A 17,774-nucleotide genomic window follows, 5' to 3' on the forward strand; every position below is an offset into this window, starting at 1 on the left:
AGTCTTTTGCAACAAGCTCCATCTCCTTTATAGCTTCCTGGTGATGGTCAGCAACAAAAGAAAAAGTTTTTTGAAGCATTCTGATCTGCCAAGGCCTCTTCAGGTTTTCATTTTGCAGTACTTGGATCCAGCAAGTCCAGGGTAACCACTAATAAAACTAATGCAAATACATTAAATAAATCGCAGAATGCTTATACCTTCTTTTAGTGTTGCATAAATCTCCTCCATATCAAACCGGATTTTAGTTCTGCAATTGAGTTTCTTTTCCCAGAGATTTGAAACTTCTTTTTGACATGTTCCAACCTCTTCATAATCCAGCTTAATTTTCCTAGACTGAAGCTCATCTCTACTTGCTGAAAACAAAGAAATATTATCATTAATAAAAAAAAAAAAGGGTGAACCTGTGCACAATATTTTAGCTTCTTATTATAGTGTATATCATATCTATACTATATAGTATATAGTAAAATCACTATGATTTTTAAAAACCCATCAAACTCATTGCCAAGACTCTAAATGTGTATACCAACACTGAAGAACACTGAATAGTCCCGGTCTTTTCAATAAGTTTTGTATGATTCAGTACAAGCAAAAATAAGAAATTGTACTTTGCTCTGGTTCCCAATTGATGCCAGTGTACTGATGGATCATCTGCAAGTGCTTTGGCCAATAAGAGGCTTCCTCGGACCATGGGTGCTCACATATTTACGTAGCAAGTGATTCCTGCAGTTCAAGACTGGGTAAGTGCCAGAAACCAGATGACTGACAAGGGATCCAACTACCAGGAGCTAAAGCAGTACCCGAAACTCCATGCCCCTTTAATATTTTTTTGGATTCTGCCTCTAACCCCCTTTCTAGACTATTTGCCAGTCATGATATCCCCCCCAGCACACAATGCACCAAATATGCCAAGCCTCTTTGTAACAAGTGCATGAAGCTGGGGCGTCTCTGCCCCTCCACGCTCACTTTGTGTGGAGGTGGCATGGGTGATACGAAGGTGCAGTTTCTGGCCCTGATAAGTTCCTTCCCAGGTCTTTAATTCACATTAATACAGATCAGCACTTCACTTGCAGCTGGTCTCCACTTCTCTATGGAGAAATGAGAATTAGCAATAAAGCCTTCAGAGGAGAAAAATGTAAAGTATATACTGTAAATCAAGCAGAAGCAATTGATGCATCTTCATTCTGTGACAACAAGAAGTTGAAATAGGAATGTGCAACATCCCCCACCGGGGCCTAGCCTTAAAGGGGAGGCCTGGAGTCAGCCGGGGCCCGCGGTACCGGAGTGGCTGGCGGTTGCGGCCTAAGCACGCTATTGTCACGGTGCTTGGTACGGGGGAACCGGAGGGCTGTCCTACAGCCTGGCAGGTCTCCAGCAGGGTGGTGTTGGCAAGAAAAGATGAGGGAGAGGCTGCTATAGCGAATCTCCCTGGGGCAACCCCTTAGTGTCCCGAGTGTGAGTCTCTGTGTGATGGACAGGGTGCCGGTGATGAAGGCAGCCGTATTAGCAGGGACCAGACGGAGACAGAAGTTGAAGAAAACAACTTACAGTTCTTTATTTGAACCGCAGGAACCGCAGCAAACGTGCCTTTAACAGGTAGGTAGGGTGCCGAGATGTGAATTGGAGGGAGCCTCAGGAGATAGTTCACCAGCCTGGAAGTAGAGGGCAGGCTGGGAGGCAGCTGTGTCCTGGTAGGAAGCTTCAGCTTGTCCTGTAGGGCTTCAGGTATCACCTTTAAAGGTAAGATGATACCCCTTTTCCTCACTACACTAACTCTATTCTATTAGCTCCACTCTTCAGAGGCAGGGGCTAGGCTCTTCCTGCTCTGGTATGGGCTAGATAGAGATTTCTCACTCACTCTAGGATTCTCCTACACTGGAATCTCTCTGAAAGAAGATCTCCAAAGACCTTCTCCTGGAATCCTCCAGAACACTCCTGGCCAGAGGTTTTATTACCTCCCTTTGATCAGGTGGTGGCTGCTCCTCCAATCACATCTCAGCTCACAGGGACAGGATGTAACACAGACATTGGTTGACATAATTACATCACAGATTAACATCTGCCTTGCCAGGCAGGATTAACCACTGCAATTTCCCCTTGATCCTATAAGGACCATGTAGTGTAATGTGGTGTTACCTACAGGTGGGACGTATTCGCACGCACTACCTCGCCATTGCATCGGCGAGGGTGTTGCATACCCCGGGGGCAATTGAAAGAGCCGCCCTCGGCTCGACTACAGATGGTTTGGGGCACAGAGGGGGCTAAGGGCACTTCTAGGAAGTGCAGGCTATGTGAGGTGTAGGGACAAACCGCCCATGGTCCTGGAGACAGGCACCTGGGTTGGTGTCGGACTAAGACAAAAAATATGTAGCTGTATGACAGTTGGTCGCTGACGCCATTAAACCGAACTGTACAGTAGGAAAGGTGTGGTGTCATGTCCTGTAATCCACTCCTTGCACCAAGGCCTGTATATTTGTTTTATCAACGCTTCTTCCCTGGCGGCAATTATATGGTGTCTATCTGCATTGCGTTAGCATATGCGACACGAGTACCTCCTGACTGACAACCTTACCCATGTATGAGTGGCATCCAGGTGCTATCTGTGTAACACCCCCGGTCCCCTAAAGACCCGCAGTTTACGGACTACCCCCATGTGCAAACCTCAGTTTGAGGGATCAGGTAGCGGTCAGTGTTTTACATAAAAGACGGTCCGACACAGCCACACTACAACCTGAAAAGCCTATGAAAGGGTTAATGCATACTACTGGCATATATGACAGTGTGCAAACAGGTTAATTCACATTGGCTTAGGAGCCCAATGGGTACACATCTTATAACATAACGTTACATAGAGAAATAGGCTACTCAGAGTAGCACGGTAGCAAATGTCTCTTTTCCTGCAAAGGAAAGGCATAAAAAGTGCATGCAGAATGTCCATACCTAAAAAGGAAGGCATTAAGTGCAAAATGATAATAAATTACATTGCAACTTTTCCTGGAGGTTGGCAAAAGTCTCTCAGAAGGTCTCTAGTAACAAAGTCCATCTTCTGGGTACAGCCCTTGATGTGGGGAAAAGTGCAATGAAGAGCAAAGGGTCTCCTCTATTTGGAGAGGGACAGAGTCCTTTGATGACATCTCTGCTGTGGCAGAGGAAGGGGTGCTATCATAGCACATAATCTCTTGACTGAGATAAATAAGGGTAAGAGTCTCAGGACTGTCTCTGGCTCTTTGGGGAAAATGGGGATATACACAATATTTACAATGGACATAGTACCTGTAGAGGGCGACAGCCCTTCAGGCATTACTCCGCATCTTCGCTGGGTTCCACAGGGACAGGATCCAGAGTCAATAAGGAATCCTGTGCTTCCTCAGCGGGAGTAGGTGCCGGCTGGGGACACCCGGTGGCAGTAGTGGGCACTGCAGGTGCAGCAACATCCTCCGGACCTTCAGGGGGAGGAGCGCTGTCGCCCGGGGTGTCGGCTGTTCCAGCCGGGGGCTCAACTGGGCCAGGGACCACAGAGGGGTCCAGGAAAAAGTAAACGGAGTCCAGCGGCCGCGCCGCGGCTCCTTCCAGCTCCGGTTCTTCCGGGGCCGGGTCATCACCCCATTGGTAACCGGCAAGGGGAGATGCGGGCCTAGATGGAACCTCCGGACAAGGTTCACTAGCCGGGATGTCTTCTCCCACAGAAGAGCCGCGGGACCTGGCAATACTCCCGGCAGGGGAACCGGTAGGGGTGGCGCCCTGTATCATGCCCGGCCCATGGATGGCAATGGGACCCGTACTCACAATTACTGTGGATGGGGCATTCACGTGGGTCACCGCCCGGGGACTTGCAGCCGAGGAGGAAGAGGTGTTCGGGGATTCCGGCCACTCGTCGTCCTCATACCAGTCATCGTGCGGGTAGTAGCGGTCCTCATCGGAGTCGGGGATCCGGATCACTCCAGCCGCCCAGGGTCCTCGAGGTCCTTCCTGCAGGGAGAACTCGATGCACTCGCCTGGCTTGAGGTTGTGCTGGCTCTCCGGCAGATCAGGCCTCTTGACGGACCGGCGGGGTATAAATACTTCCCGTCCGGTGTAGTCCTGGGTAGCGAAGCCATAGCCCTTCCGCTTGTCGAAGAACCGGACCATGCCGGTGGTGCGGTTCTTCTCGACCCAAGCTCCCGCTGTGGATCTGCCGGCCATATACCGCTGGGCCTCCTTCTCTCGGCGTCGCTGTTCCGAGACAGCGTCTCGGAGTCGCCGGCGGGTGGCCTCACCTCGGCCTTGAGGCTGCGGAGGTTTCGGTGCTGGGGCTCGTGGTTCCGGTTCGGATCTCCTCGGACGACAGGTAGGTGCCGGAACAGGAGCAGGAACCACCGGAGGGTCAGGAACCACTACAGCGGGGCTAGCAGGCCGCGCAACAGGAGTAGTAGGCCTAGGAGCAGGTGGAACGGCAACACTAGGCCCAGGCGTTGGCTCCGCAGGAGTCGGGGCCTCCCCACGTGGCGCCTCCACGTGGACCCGCGGTACCGGGATGGTAGCCGGGATAGGGACGAGGAACCGCCCGGGTGGAATTTGATACTGCGTCACCGTTTGGTAGCATGTCCTGGTGACGAAGGCCCGAGTCAATCCTCGGTGCAGCCGATGTCCAGCGGAGGGTCTTCGGACAGGCTGCGCAGAGACCACCACCATAGTCTCTAAGACCTCATAAAACTCTGGACGCTCCACAGGAGGGAAAGGCGGAGGACCCCACATGGCGTTGTCCTCTCTGTCCAAAGTCCACTCCAGTTCTGGCGCTTCTCTGAGGCAGGGCAGGAAGTCCGCCTCGAGCCAGTGGGAGGAGTCCGAGTCCTTCCCGCCAAGAGCTGTGGCGGGCTCTAATTTTTCCTGCGCCACAGGAGGCGGGGTTCGCGCGCTTCGCGCGTGGGTGGAGCTTGATGCGTCATCTGGGTTTCCCGCCAGTGAAGGTTTTGGCGGGCTGGAATTATTTGCTGCGCCACAGTTTCTGAGGTAAAAATCTTTAGGCGCGGCAGCGCCGGATGTAGCAGAGCTGGTACAGTTCTTGCCAGGGTTAACCTCTGGAGTGCGGGAGCGGCGCTCGACAGCACGTGGCAGCAGTATAACACAGTTCATTCCAGAAACACACAAGTCCTTGGGCCTAAACCCGGATGGCAGCAGGGTTAGGCAGCACAGTCTTTTTTAATAAAGGAAAGTCTTTAATGCCGTAATAAGGCACAGAAGTCTATATCCTGTTCGTGACGCCACTTGCAACATCCCCCACCGGGGCCTAGCCTTAAAGGGGAGGCCTGGAGTCAGCCTGGGCCCGCGGTACCGGAGTGGCTGGCGGTTGCGGCCTAAGCACGCTATTGTCACGGTGCTTGGTACGGGGGAACCGGAGGGCTGTCCTACAGCCTGGCAGGTCTCCAGCAGGGTGGTGTTGGCAAGAAAAGATGAGGGAGAGGCTGCTATAGCGAATCTCCCTGGGGCAACCCCTTAGTGTCCCGAGTGTGAGTCTCTGTGTGATGGACAGGGTGCCGGTGATGAAGGCAGCCGTATTAGCAGGGACCAGACGGAGACAGAAGTTGAAGAAAACAACTTACAGTTCTTTATTTGAACCGCAGGAACCGCAGCAAACGTGCCTTTAACAGGTAGGTAGGGTGCCGAGATGTGAATTGGAGGGAGCCTCAGGAGATAGTTCACCAGCCTGGAAGTAGAGGGCAGGCTGGGAGGCAGCTGTGTCCTGGTAGGAAGCTTCAGCTTGTCCTGTAGGGCTTCAGGTATCACCTTTAAAGGTAAGATGATACCCCTTTTCCTCACTACACTAACTCTATTCTATTAGCTCCACTCTTCAGAGGCAGGGGCTAGGCTCTTCCTGCTCTGGTATGGGCTAGATAGAGATTTCTCACTCACTCTAGGATTCTCCTACACTGGAATCTCTCTGAAAGAAGATCTCCAAAGACCTTCTCCTGGAATCCTCCAGAACACTCCTGGCCAGAGGTTTTATTACCTCCCTTTGATCAGGTGGTGGCTGCTCCTCCAATCACATCTCAGCTCACAGGGACAGGATGTAACACAGACATTGGTTGACATAATTACATCACAGATTAACATCTGCCTTGCCAGGCAGGATTAACCACTGCAATTTCCCCTTGATCCTATAAGGACCATGTAGTGTAATGTGGTGTTACCTACAGGTGGGACGTATTCGCAAGCACTACCTCGCCATTGCATCGGCGAGGGTGTTGCAAATGGTCTTAAATTTAAAAAAATTATATTTGTAGAAAACGGCTGATGACTGGTTCAAGCAGAAGCATTTTTATTTATTAAATTATTTTATACTGTTCCCTTATAAAGAATGGCTGGACCTTTAAACAAGCTCTTATACCTCTTGTGTCACCCCCTCATCTCATAGTCTGTAAGCCCTTGTGAGCAGGGCCCTCTTCCTATTGTTCCATATGACTGTTTCTACTCTGTCATGTAATATTATATTTGTATATGTCCCCTAGTATTTGCAAAGTTCTGCGGAATATGATAGCACACTATAAATAAAGATTATTATTATTATTATTATTATTATTATTAAAGCTTTTTTGTATCTGCAGCTTTTTAAATCTGGTATAATATGATGCACATAGACCAAAAAATATTTAAAGGGCACCTACCACCACAAATCTACCTATAAAGGTAGATCGGGTGGTAGGTGAATCAATGGGACGTGAGGATAGCCCTTTTAAGGGGTCACTGCTCCGAAGCCGGGGCTGCACAGACGCGGGCCTGCTGTTCTGCGCATGCGCAGACGGCAGGATCGGCGGACGAGGGCGCGCAGCTACGAGCAGCTGCGCGCCAAACATGGTGAGTAGGAGGGGTAATGTGGCTACCGGGGCATGGAGTAGCCGCCTCGTGTAACCTCAGATGCGGCTACTCCACGCCCCAGTAGCCGCATAAGTAAATTAACATATTAGGGTAATAAAAGTTTACAAAACAGTTCGGGGACGTGAGGATTAGCCCTTAAAAGGGCTATCCTCACGTCCCATTGATTCACCTACCACCCGATCTACCTTTATAGGTAGATTTGTGGTGGTAGGTTTCCTTTAAGGCACCAGTATGTCCAGTGTTATTACATTACCCACCCAACTGGGAAATAACACTACCATTATCCTCTTACGTTGATACTTTCCATCTGTAGGTTATACTTTTTTCAGAGAAAACATTAGTGACAACTAAGTTTTCCACTAGAAATCTCAGAAACCTTTCACCTGTTCCAGATGGTCAAATTGAAATGCTGCTTGGTTGACTTATGTAAAATTAGGGCTTATAGCAAATACTGAATTCATGACAAAGATTACATGGCACTTAATTTATCTTCTTACCTTCTTTAAGAAAAAAAAAAAGTTTGTATGGTCCACGAAAGCACAAAAAAAAAAAAAAAAAAAAAATTCAATATGAACTGGTTTACATTAGCATGGAATATTACTATACTATATGTATTGACAACCTAAACATTGACATCTAAAGCCTAAAATTTGTGTTTGTAGAAAATTCCTTAGTGAGCGATTACAGGAATGACCAGATCTACTTCATAATATTTTTCAACAAACATGCTGAGCGAGTTAGCGCTCAGAACACAATAGTACAAGAACACTACCTCTTACTAGAGACGTACATTGCAGGTAAATGGGATTCTGGAAACCAGCATACAGTTTAATACCGAAAACAACGGTGGGGGGTTATTTTCATGCAACATTTTGTTTTTGGGCGTCCTATTAACTGGAGTGAGACTGAAACACGTTTTCTGGTAAATCTGGATAAACATGCCAGCTCTCCCCATTCCCATTTAAAACTGAAGTACAGGCACTCCCCTACTTAAGAACACCTGACTTAAAGACGACTCCTAGTTATGGACAGACCCATCTGCCCACTGAGATCATTGCAGTCCCTGGCTGCAATGATCAGCTGTAGGGCATCTGTAATGAAGTGTTATTGATAATCATTGGTCCCATTACCGCAGAAAATGTTGAAAATCCAAGTGTAACTGGGAAAAAAAAAAATATTTTTTGTGTGGAGCTCCTATTTTATAATCTACAGTTCCGACTTACATACAAATTCAACTTAAGAACAAACCCAAAGAACCTACCAAACCCAAAGAAACTGCCTGTAAATGGCATAGACATGCAAAAGGTTACAACATTTTTGTTCAAATGAAACCAAAAAGTAGTTTTGGGGTATTCTCGTCTGGGCATTCACATTCAATTTAAACAATCTGCCATGCATAAACATTTCTTCAATTAGATGTTATTTAAAAAAATGTACCCGTGTGTGATACGACCACCTCTGCTGGAGGGATTGCACAAAGAAACAAAAAGTTTTTGTATATGAAATGTCCGGATGATACTGCATGTCCCACAGCCGTCCTATGGTAATGATCGCTCAATCCAGAGGGTCAGGCAGGGCTCAACAGTGCGAGTCTGGCTATTGTTGCCAGAGTGTGGGGTGGTCGTAACCAAAGAAGCTTTCTTATTTCTAAGGGACAACATGGCTATATTTATGAGAAATTAACTTCACACAGGAACAATTTTCTTAATAACATTGAATTGAAGAAATGTTTATATATGGTAAATATCCCCCACTATTTTCTCAGCTAAACTATAGATTGAAAATGACTTCATGATCTGACGAGGAACTTCAGACGAGAGATAACTATGTATAGACTTCATAAAAATATACACATGAATATTGTCACACAAAACGTTCTTTCCTGTTTATTTTACTTCATGTCAGATTTAGAACTAACCTTCAAGTTTCAGGTTCTCCTTTTCCATTCGGAGTAATAAAATCTGTTGGTGTATTGCTTTCCTCCATAGCCTCTGAAGATCTTCAGCGCTTCGCTTCCCATCTGCACTCTCAGTAGCATTATCATCCTGGAGAAGGCATGCAAGTGGGTCCTCTTCCATAGTTGGAGGAAGAGGAGACAATGGCAGCAAATCATGCCCATCTAAATGATCTGAAACAATGGAGACACAAAGGGTCCATAATCACTTCCACTGTACACATAATGGGTCACAACATTTGGCTGCTTTGGAGTTCATATGGAGAGCACCAGTACAGTGTCACTGAACAGACTTCCTGTTTTCTATATAAACACACTAGTACTTCTTGTTTCAGTGACAAATTTAGATCCTTGTTTTTAGCTTTCTGGGTGTAATTCAGTCTACAAACTATACAATCACATGCAAGTATAAGAGAATGACGGGAGAGCAGACTGTTCTCTGACAAGTCTGTATCTGTAAATACTTGCATTCACATGATAGAACTATTTTGTTTTTAACAACTCTATGTTTTGTCATTCCTCTCTCAGGTCTCGTGCACACGACACGGGAAAGTTTCTTCGACAATGCCCATTTCTCACCTGCCTCGGTCACAATGCACCGTGATTGCGCACAACAGACCTCAATGGACACTGAGCTAGATGCCGTTTTTGCAGCTCGCTAATAGCCTTCATTTACGATTATGTGCATGAGGCATAATTCTGACAGGAATATAAAATGCGTAAGCCCTTTAAGTGCATGTTCAGGTATATTAGTTGTGTCCAACAACTTGTGACTATGTCCCCCCTTTCTTTTCGTGATCAATGACTAACTAATCATCCTCATGGACTCATAGTTATACGGATAATCAGCAAATAAAACTGTCTGTTAACATTTGTATAATCTACAAAATAGCTATCAATGGATCTTAAAGAAGTTCTCCCAATTGAACTGTAAACCACTTACTTACCCGTCCCGTCACGATCCCCGAGGTGCGTTGTCTGACGAGGATTCGGTGCTGCCGCAATTCACTAAGATTGTGTGTCCAATTTTCTGCATGTGTCGCTTCCCCCGCTGAGGTCCGACGGAGTTCACCTTCTTCTTCCAGATGCATGTAAGTGCATGGCTTGCGGAAATAAAATACGATTGCGTGCAATAAAAAGCCCATATAAATGCGGTGCACATTGGAAATCGTTGGATATTCCGCGGACCCTTAGTAAATGAGACCCAATATCTGTATTTACCCTTGTTTGGGATTCTGGATATATATGGTATACTCAGATAAGATATTAGTTATCTGTTCTGCGAGCATATGCTAATACTAATTGTATATGATTTGATTTTCATTTTGTATTACAAAAGGTTTGTATGGAAATTTACCCGCATGTACCTATTTTTCCATAGAGGCCTTATAAAATAATTTTCTTTATTATGTAAATGAGGCTGATGTCACCCGTTCCCCCTCCCCTCTCCTTCCTCTGCTCATGTCTGTGTGTAATGTGTAGTAAAGCATTGTGGGTGTCTGTGCTTTATCTGCTGACATCCTGTGTCCTCCCATACACATGTGAGACACAGACATCAGCTACACATGTAGCTGACATGTTCTGCTACAAAATGGTTGCTGGAACAGTTGAATCTCTCGAGGCGTGGCAGCCAGAACCAGGAAGTGTATAGAGGCAGCCAGCACCAGGAGTATTACATCATTATACAGGCTGTCAGTCAAGTGTATGGGAGTATCTAATATACACACACACACAAGCTGCAGGGGGCACCAGCACCAGGAAGCACATAGAGGAGCCAGCACCAGTAGTGTCACATCATTATAAAAGCTGTCAGTCATGTGTATGGGAGTATCTAATATACACACACACAAGCTGCAGGGGGCACCAGCACCAGGAAGCACATAGTGTCACATCATTATAAAAGCTGTCAGTCATGTGTATAGTAGTATCCCATACATACACAGGCTGCAGGGGGCACCAGCAAGCATAAAGAAGAGCCAGCACTAGGAGTGTCACATCATTATACAGGCTGTCAGTCATGTGTATAGCAGTATCTCACACACACACAGGCTGCAGGGGGTGTGGCAGCCAGCACCAGGAAGCACATAGAGGAGTCAGCACAAGGAGTGTCACATCATTAGGGTCCATTCACACGCGGTACGCCCTCCGTGCGGGCATACCGCCGTGTGCTGGAGAGGAGGAGGAGGTGTCAAGCACTAGGGGGTGTGGCTGTACCTCCCACTCATGAATAAGCTTGACATTTGAAAATGGTAATAATCCATTAGACCAATCTCAGGTCATTTGCAATATATATTGAAAATATATTTAGTTTTGTGGGTTAATTTGACGGGTTCTCTTTCAGTTCTGGCGCCACCACACAAGCCCACTGGCTACCATCATACTCAGGTCAAGGGCCCCCTGTGGACCAACCAAAGAACTCCAATACATGATTTGGTGAGTAACACTGCACAATTATATTCTAAAGTCTTTTGCTGAATGACCCCAAGTAATGGTGACTAAGTGTATATTGATGTAACGTAGCTCTCTCGCCTCACATTTATTTTCTTTAACCTCTTAACGCTCAGCGTCCGATATATCGGACGCTGAGCTCAGTGACTTAACGCTCAGCGTCCGATATATCGGACGCTGAGCCGATGCCGGTTCAGCTCAAGATTTGAGCCGAACCGACATCGGGAAACACGGGGTGCCGGCTGTGACTGATAGCCGGCACCCCAGTGTAACACCCGCTAAATGCCGCGGTCATCGCGACCGCGGCATCTAACATGCATCTGGGGGGTCTTTCCCCCACGATCGCCCCCCCCCCCCCGAATCATTTTCGGGGGGCACCGATCATTGCTACGGTATCACTGGGGTCCGATCTGGACCCCAGTGTTACCTGCAGGAACTGCCGGTAAGATGGCGTCTGTGACGTCATCTTACTGGCAGAGTGCCACCCTATGCAAGTGCATAGGCTGACACTGATAATGCCCTGCAATACATAAGTATTGCAGGGTATTATTATGAACAAGCAATCAGATGATTGCTTGTTCATTTCCCATGGTGGAAAAAGTGAAAAAGTAAAAAAAAAAAAAATATTCAATAAAAAAATAAAGTAATAAATCACCAAAAATGCCCAAAAGCCCCAAAACATATAAAGAGACATATAACTGAAAAAAAAGTCTAAATCATAACACAAACCCCACATATTTAGTATCACTGCGTCCGTAACAACCCGTAGAATAAAAATAAATAATTATTGAACCCGCACGATGAACGCCGTAAAAGAAAACTGTTATAAACCCTCCAAAAATTATGATTTTTACCTATTCAATCCCACAAAAAATGCTATAAAAAGTGATCAAAAAAACATATGTACTCTAGAATGATACTGGTGCAAAGTACAACGTGTCCCGCAAAAAACAAGCCATCAACCAGCTCCGTAGCCAAAAAAGTAACAATGTTATGCCACTTGGAAGATGGCAATACAAAAATGATAGATTTTTCCCCACAATAGGGTTTTATTTTACAAATTTAGTAAAACGCAAGAAAATATATTCGTGTCTGGTATCCCCGTTATCGTATCGACCCATAGAATGAAGATAATATGATTATTAGTCTATACGGTGAACACCACAAAAAAAAAAAGTAAAAAAACCAGTAGAGAATTGTTGCTTTTCTACTCCTGCTCTCAAAAAGAAGTTCCTAAATTTTCAACAATAGGTGATACCAACCCCAAAATGGCAACATAGGAAAAAGCATCTCATCCCGCAAAAAAAATGGCATCACATGGCCCTAATAGCGCAAAAGCGAAAATTTTACAGCCTTCAAAAGAGGCCAATGAGGAAAGTAAAATCCTGGCAGCTGTAGGGTGCTCCTTCCCTTCTGCGCCTCACTGTGTGCCCATAAAACAAGTCACGGCCACATGTGGGGGGTCTCTGTACTCGGGAGAAATTGTAGAACAAATTGTATGGTGGGTTTTGTATTTTTATCTTTTGGAAATGTGTAAATTTTAGGGCTAAATGAACGTATAACCGGCACAATTTGACTATTCTAAATTTCGCCTCCATTTTGATGTAATTACTATGAAGATCTCAAGGGGTTAACAATCTTCGTAAAATCTGTTTCTGATAGCTTGAGGGGTGCAGATTTGAAATTGGGTTGATTATATAGGGGGGGTTTTGATGCTAAATATGTAAATTTTCATTCAAAACTGTATTTATCCCCAAAATAGTCAATTCTGAAAATCCGGAAAAGCGCTATTCGATTTGTAAGCCGCGTGACATCAAAATAAATTATCCAGACATTTCAAAAATGGTGAAAATGTAAAGTAGACAAATGGGAAATGTTATTCAGCAATTTATTTAGGTGGTACATCTATCTGCCTGAAAACGCAATGATTTCAAATTTCAAAAATGGCAAATTTTTCTGAAAATTCATCATATTTTCTTTTTTTTTGTAAATAAACGCAAAACTTATCAGCCAAAATTTACCACTAAAATGAAGTACAACATGTGGGTAAAAAACAATCTCAGAATCGTTTTGATAAGTAACAGTGTTCAAAAGTTATAACCATATAAAGCGACGCAGGTCAGAATCCAAAAAATGGGACTGAGCCTTAAGCTGTAAAATGGCTGCGTCCTTAAGGGGTTAATTCTCCGTTTTTTCGTAGGTTTTTGTGTTGTCCCCTGACGAGCCCAGAGGATGAAACATGCCATGTCGGAACCACCTTCACAAATAATCAACAATATGGGACCTTGACCAGGTTAGCGGTTTAACAGGGTCATTTTTTGCAGGGACAGGTTCCTGTCAGGGTGGCAGCTACAGGGTATATATATTATATTTGTCTTTTGTGTGTTAACCCTACCTCTTTTATGCTTTATCTGTAATTTGATTAGAACACTTGATTGTTTTCAATAAATTTTGGTCTTTAACTCAAAATAATAATTACCTTATATACTCGAGTATAAGCCTAGTTTTTCAGCACAAAAAATGTGCTGAAAAACCCCAAACTCGGCTTATACTCGAGTCAAAAAAATAAATAAATCAAAACTCGCCTTTCTAGCGGCACCCGTAGATCTTCTGTGCGATCCATCCGGTATTGTTGTGCTGCACGACGGGGCAGGGGCTGGCAAGCTATATACACTGGGCAGGGGCTGGCTGGCTATATACACTGGGGCAGGGGCTGGCTGATAATATACACTGGGGCAGGGGCTGGCTGGCTACATACTGGAGAGGCTGTGACCAATGCATTTCCCACCCTCGGCTTATACTCGAGTCAATAGGTTTTCCCAGTTTTTTGTGGTAAAATTAGGGGCCTCGGCTTATACTCGGGTCGGCTTATACTCGAGTACATACGGTAAATACTTTTTTTGGGATAGAAACATATATGTCTTGTGTATAAGTGATAAGACACAGAATGTGCATATAGGATAAGTCACCAATTACCCACAGTACACATTACATGTCATACCTTTATGCTGCATCTCTGAGGGAGAGTTGACCATTGGGGAAGCGACCCTGAGAAAAATCCGCTGACGCCACGAGATCCGGCGTGGTGTGACTGGAGTTCCAGACGCATTTAAGGAGTCATTACTGCATGAAGATAAAGTCCTCCTTCTTCCTTCACATTCACTGTAAGGAAACATATTTATTGTATTTTAAATATGTATATTGGAGACAGGACATCACGGTGCCCATTTGTTGCATTCTTTGAGTTAATAGTTGATGAAATTAGATATTTGCTATGAATTACATTATAAAGCCCACAGAGCACCTGCATTTGGAACGGACCCGTTAAAATTATATTGATTTCAACTGACTTTTAATGGTTTCTGTTAGCGTCTGCTTGCACCACTTTCGATAGGTTTTTATTATATGAGCTGAAAACTTTCAGAAGCTGATGTTTTCAGTATTCAATTTGTATTCAAACACATGAAGTGAAGTCCCTGGGAATGGACTGAAGTGGGCCTGTGACACCCTCCAGAAGTTTCAGTAGGACACAGGCCTTCAAACCATGGTGCCACAGGAAGCGGTAGCTGGAGTGGGGTATGTGTTCTTGTTCCCCGACTCTGGCCCCAAGGGGTTCTCTATATTCAAAAACGTAAGGTGCATTTATACCCTATTCTTCTGGAATGCGCAGTCATGGCCATAAATTTTGAAAATGACACAAATATTACATTTTCACATGATCCGTTGTCCTCTGGTTTTTGGGTGTATTTGTCAAATGTTTTTATCACATACAGAAATACATGTGCAATCATATTATGAGTAACAAAAGCTTTTATTGACAGTTAGAATGAGTTAATGCAGCAAGTCAATATTTGCAGTGCTAACCCTTCTTCTTCAGGACCTCTGCAATTCTCCCTGGCAGCTCTCAATCAACTTCTGGACCAAATCCTGGCCAATGTTTGCATTTTGTCACAATTTGTTGGTTTTGGTTTGTCCACCCGTCTCTTGATGATTGACCACAAGTTGACCACAATGGGATCAAGATCTGGGGAGTTTCCAGGCCATGGACCCAAAATCTCTATGTTTTGTTCCCTGAGCCATTTAGTTATCACCTTTGCTTTATGGCAAGGTGCTCCATCATGCTGGAAAAGGCATTGTTGATCACCAAACTGCTCTTGGACGGTTGGGAGAAGTTGCTCTTGGAGGACATTCTGGTACCATTCTTTATTCATGGATGTGTTTTTAGGCAAGACTGTGAGAGAGCAGATTCCCTTGGCTGAGAAGCCGCCCCACACATGAATGGTTGCAGGATGCTTTACAGTTGGCATGAGACAAGACTGGTGGTATCGCTCACTTTGTCTTCTCCGAACAAGCCGTTTTCCAGATCTTCAAAACAATCGCAAAGGGGATTCATCAGAGAAAATGACTTTACCCCAGTCCTCAGCAGTCCACTCCCTGTACCTTTTGCAGAATATCAGTCTGTCCCTGATGCTTTTTCTGGAGAGAAGTGGCTTCTTTGCCGACACCTCGACACCAGGCCTTGCTCCAAGAGTCTCCGCCTGACAGTGCGTGCAGATGCACTCACACCTGCCTGCTGCCATTCCTGAGCAAGCTCTGCACTGCTGGTAGCCCCATTCCAAAACTGAAACACTTTTAAGAGACAATCCTGGCACTTGCTGGTCCTTTTTGGGCGCCCTGGAGCCTTTTTGGCAACAATGGTACCTCTCTCCTTGAAGATGCGATAGATTGGTGACTGAGGTGCAATCTTTGTAGCTGCGACACTCTTCCCTGTTAGGCCAGTTTTGTGCAGTGCAATGATGACTGCACGTGTTTCTTTAGAGATAACCATGGTTAACAGAAGAGAAACAATGAAGCCAAGCACCAACCTCCTTTTAAAGTGTCCAGTGTCCTTGACTTTGCAATTAATTGCTTTTAAGCCGATCACGCTTTATAACATTCTGGAGCATATGCAAATTGCCATTATAAGACCTGATGCAGTAGAATTTATAAAAATTAACATTTATATCATTCTCAAAACTTATGGCCATGACTGTACAGAAGAATCTGTCTCTCCCTGTCTAAAAGTGGACGAAAATTCCATACATGTAGATTTTTGTGCCAACTATAGATGCCATACAACTCCTACATTCTCCCCATTGCAGTGACAATTCCAGAAATCCCCTTGCTTCTTTTCCTTTCAGGACATGTTTATATGATTTGCCCTCCACATCCTAAACTTGGATAAAACCAAGCCTTTGGAAAAGAAGTCTAATAAACGCTACCTCAACATAAACCACAAGAGCAATTCCCATTATCTGCCCTATATTGCCGACCACTACAAGACATAACAGAAGTCCCCAAGCATCCTTGAAAGTGAAGGTCAAAAATAATACACAGCAGCAGTGGTCCCACAAATAGTCATGACAATCAGACCTGCTATGCAGACATTTATTACTTACCCTGCGGGAAAACCTAAATCTATTAAAAACTATTGTCAAACTATTTTTTTGGTTTTATTTTGTTGATTTGGGTATCAAAATTCCTTACACCTACAATACACTGATTCAATTGGAGGGAATAAACACACAGGACTTGTGCCTGCAGCTGCGCTTCCTGCAGTAGAAGCAGGAAATCCTTAGTGACTACATTAGAAATTTCCTACAGTCAGCATGTGTTCCCGAGCACATGGTTAGCTCCATCACTAATGGCAGACACTAGAGAATCAATATGGATATAGGCCACAACAAGTGCATAATTAGCTAGATCACTGCCATTTGTTTTTCTTAATACATGTCATGACAGGAAATATATCACAACTACCTGCTTCTTGTTTCTTATGAAAATGCAATGTGCTGATAACATGTATGTCTGACATGTGATAAATTTGTCATTCCGGGTTATCTGCAGCAGAAATTCAGCATCAATTCCATCTGTGCTAGAAACCCGATGGTTTCTGCCATTGCTTGCAGACCCTGTTTACCTGTGGAGACTGGGAGGAGTTCCACCTTTGCATTACAATGATTTTACATTGTTGTTTGCATACATAGAATATAAATTAGATTTGTATGCTAGTGGGGCACAGTGGAGCTTATTTACTAAGGGTCCGCTGATCGCATTTCCGTCGGACTGTTTAAGCTTTTCGGGATTTGCACCGCTGTGACAGGGATTTAGAAGGGGATTGTGTCACATGCAATCATATTTTGGCGCTGTGGCGCCGGCTTTCATGCGAAATTGGGGAGCGTGCTGTCGGACGATCTGACTGAATCGGATTTAATATTCCAATTGGGTCACATCCAATGCACTTACATGCACCGGAAAGAAGATGGTGAACTCTAGCGGCACAGTGCATTATTGTCGGACAATGCACTTTCTGGGGATCTCCAGCGGCCGGGTAAGTAAATGTCCCCCATTGATTTTACGGTCTCTCTAATAAATTACACCAGAGTTCATTAGCTGACGCCAATGTCTTTGTCTATGTTTGTGCTGCACAAGAAGTCAAAACATTCCTCCAAACCTACCGTACAACAATGCAAGGAAACCC

At 45.0% G+C, this 17,774-nt stretch overlaps 1 protein-coding gene across 5 annotated transcripts in view; it reads right to left on the reverse strand.

The window, feature by feature from the left end:
- The window catches only part of TBC1D4 (TBC1 domain family member 4), a 94,081-nt gene that overhangs the window by 7,375 nt on the left and 68,932 nt on the right, over positions 1-17,774 (reverse strand). For 3 of the 5 annotated variants that reach the window (XM_072135344.1, XM_072135343.1, XM_072135346.1), the window contains 3 exons: positions 14,247-14,416; positions 8,771-8,980; positions 198-353 (listed from right to left, as the gene is read on the reverse strand). In XM_072135344.1, the coding sequence (XP_071991445.1) occupies positions 198-353; positions 8,771-8,980; positions 14,247-14,416 (536 nt within the window). The remainder of the gene's footprint in view (positions 1-197; positions 354-8,770; positions 8,981-14,246; positions 14,417-17,774) is intronic. The other 2 variants (XM_072135345.1, XM_072135347.1) reach the window with 1 other exon arrangement.

Source organism: Engystomops pustulosus, chromosome 2 (assembly GCF_040894005.1).
Source record: "Engystomops pustulosus chromosome 2, aEngPut4.maternal, whole genome shotgun sequence".
Taxonomy (NCBI): domain Eukaryota; kingdom Metazoa; phylum Chordata; class Amphibia; order Anura; family Leptodactylidae; genus Engystomops; species Engystomops pustulosus.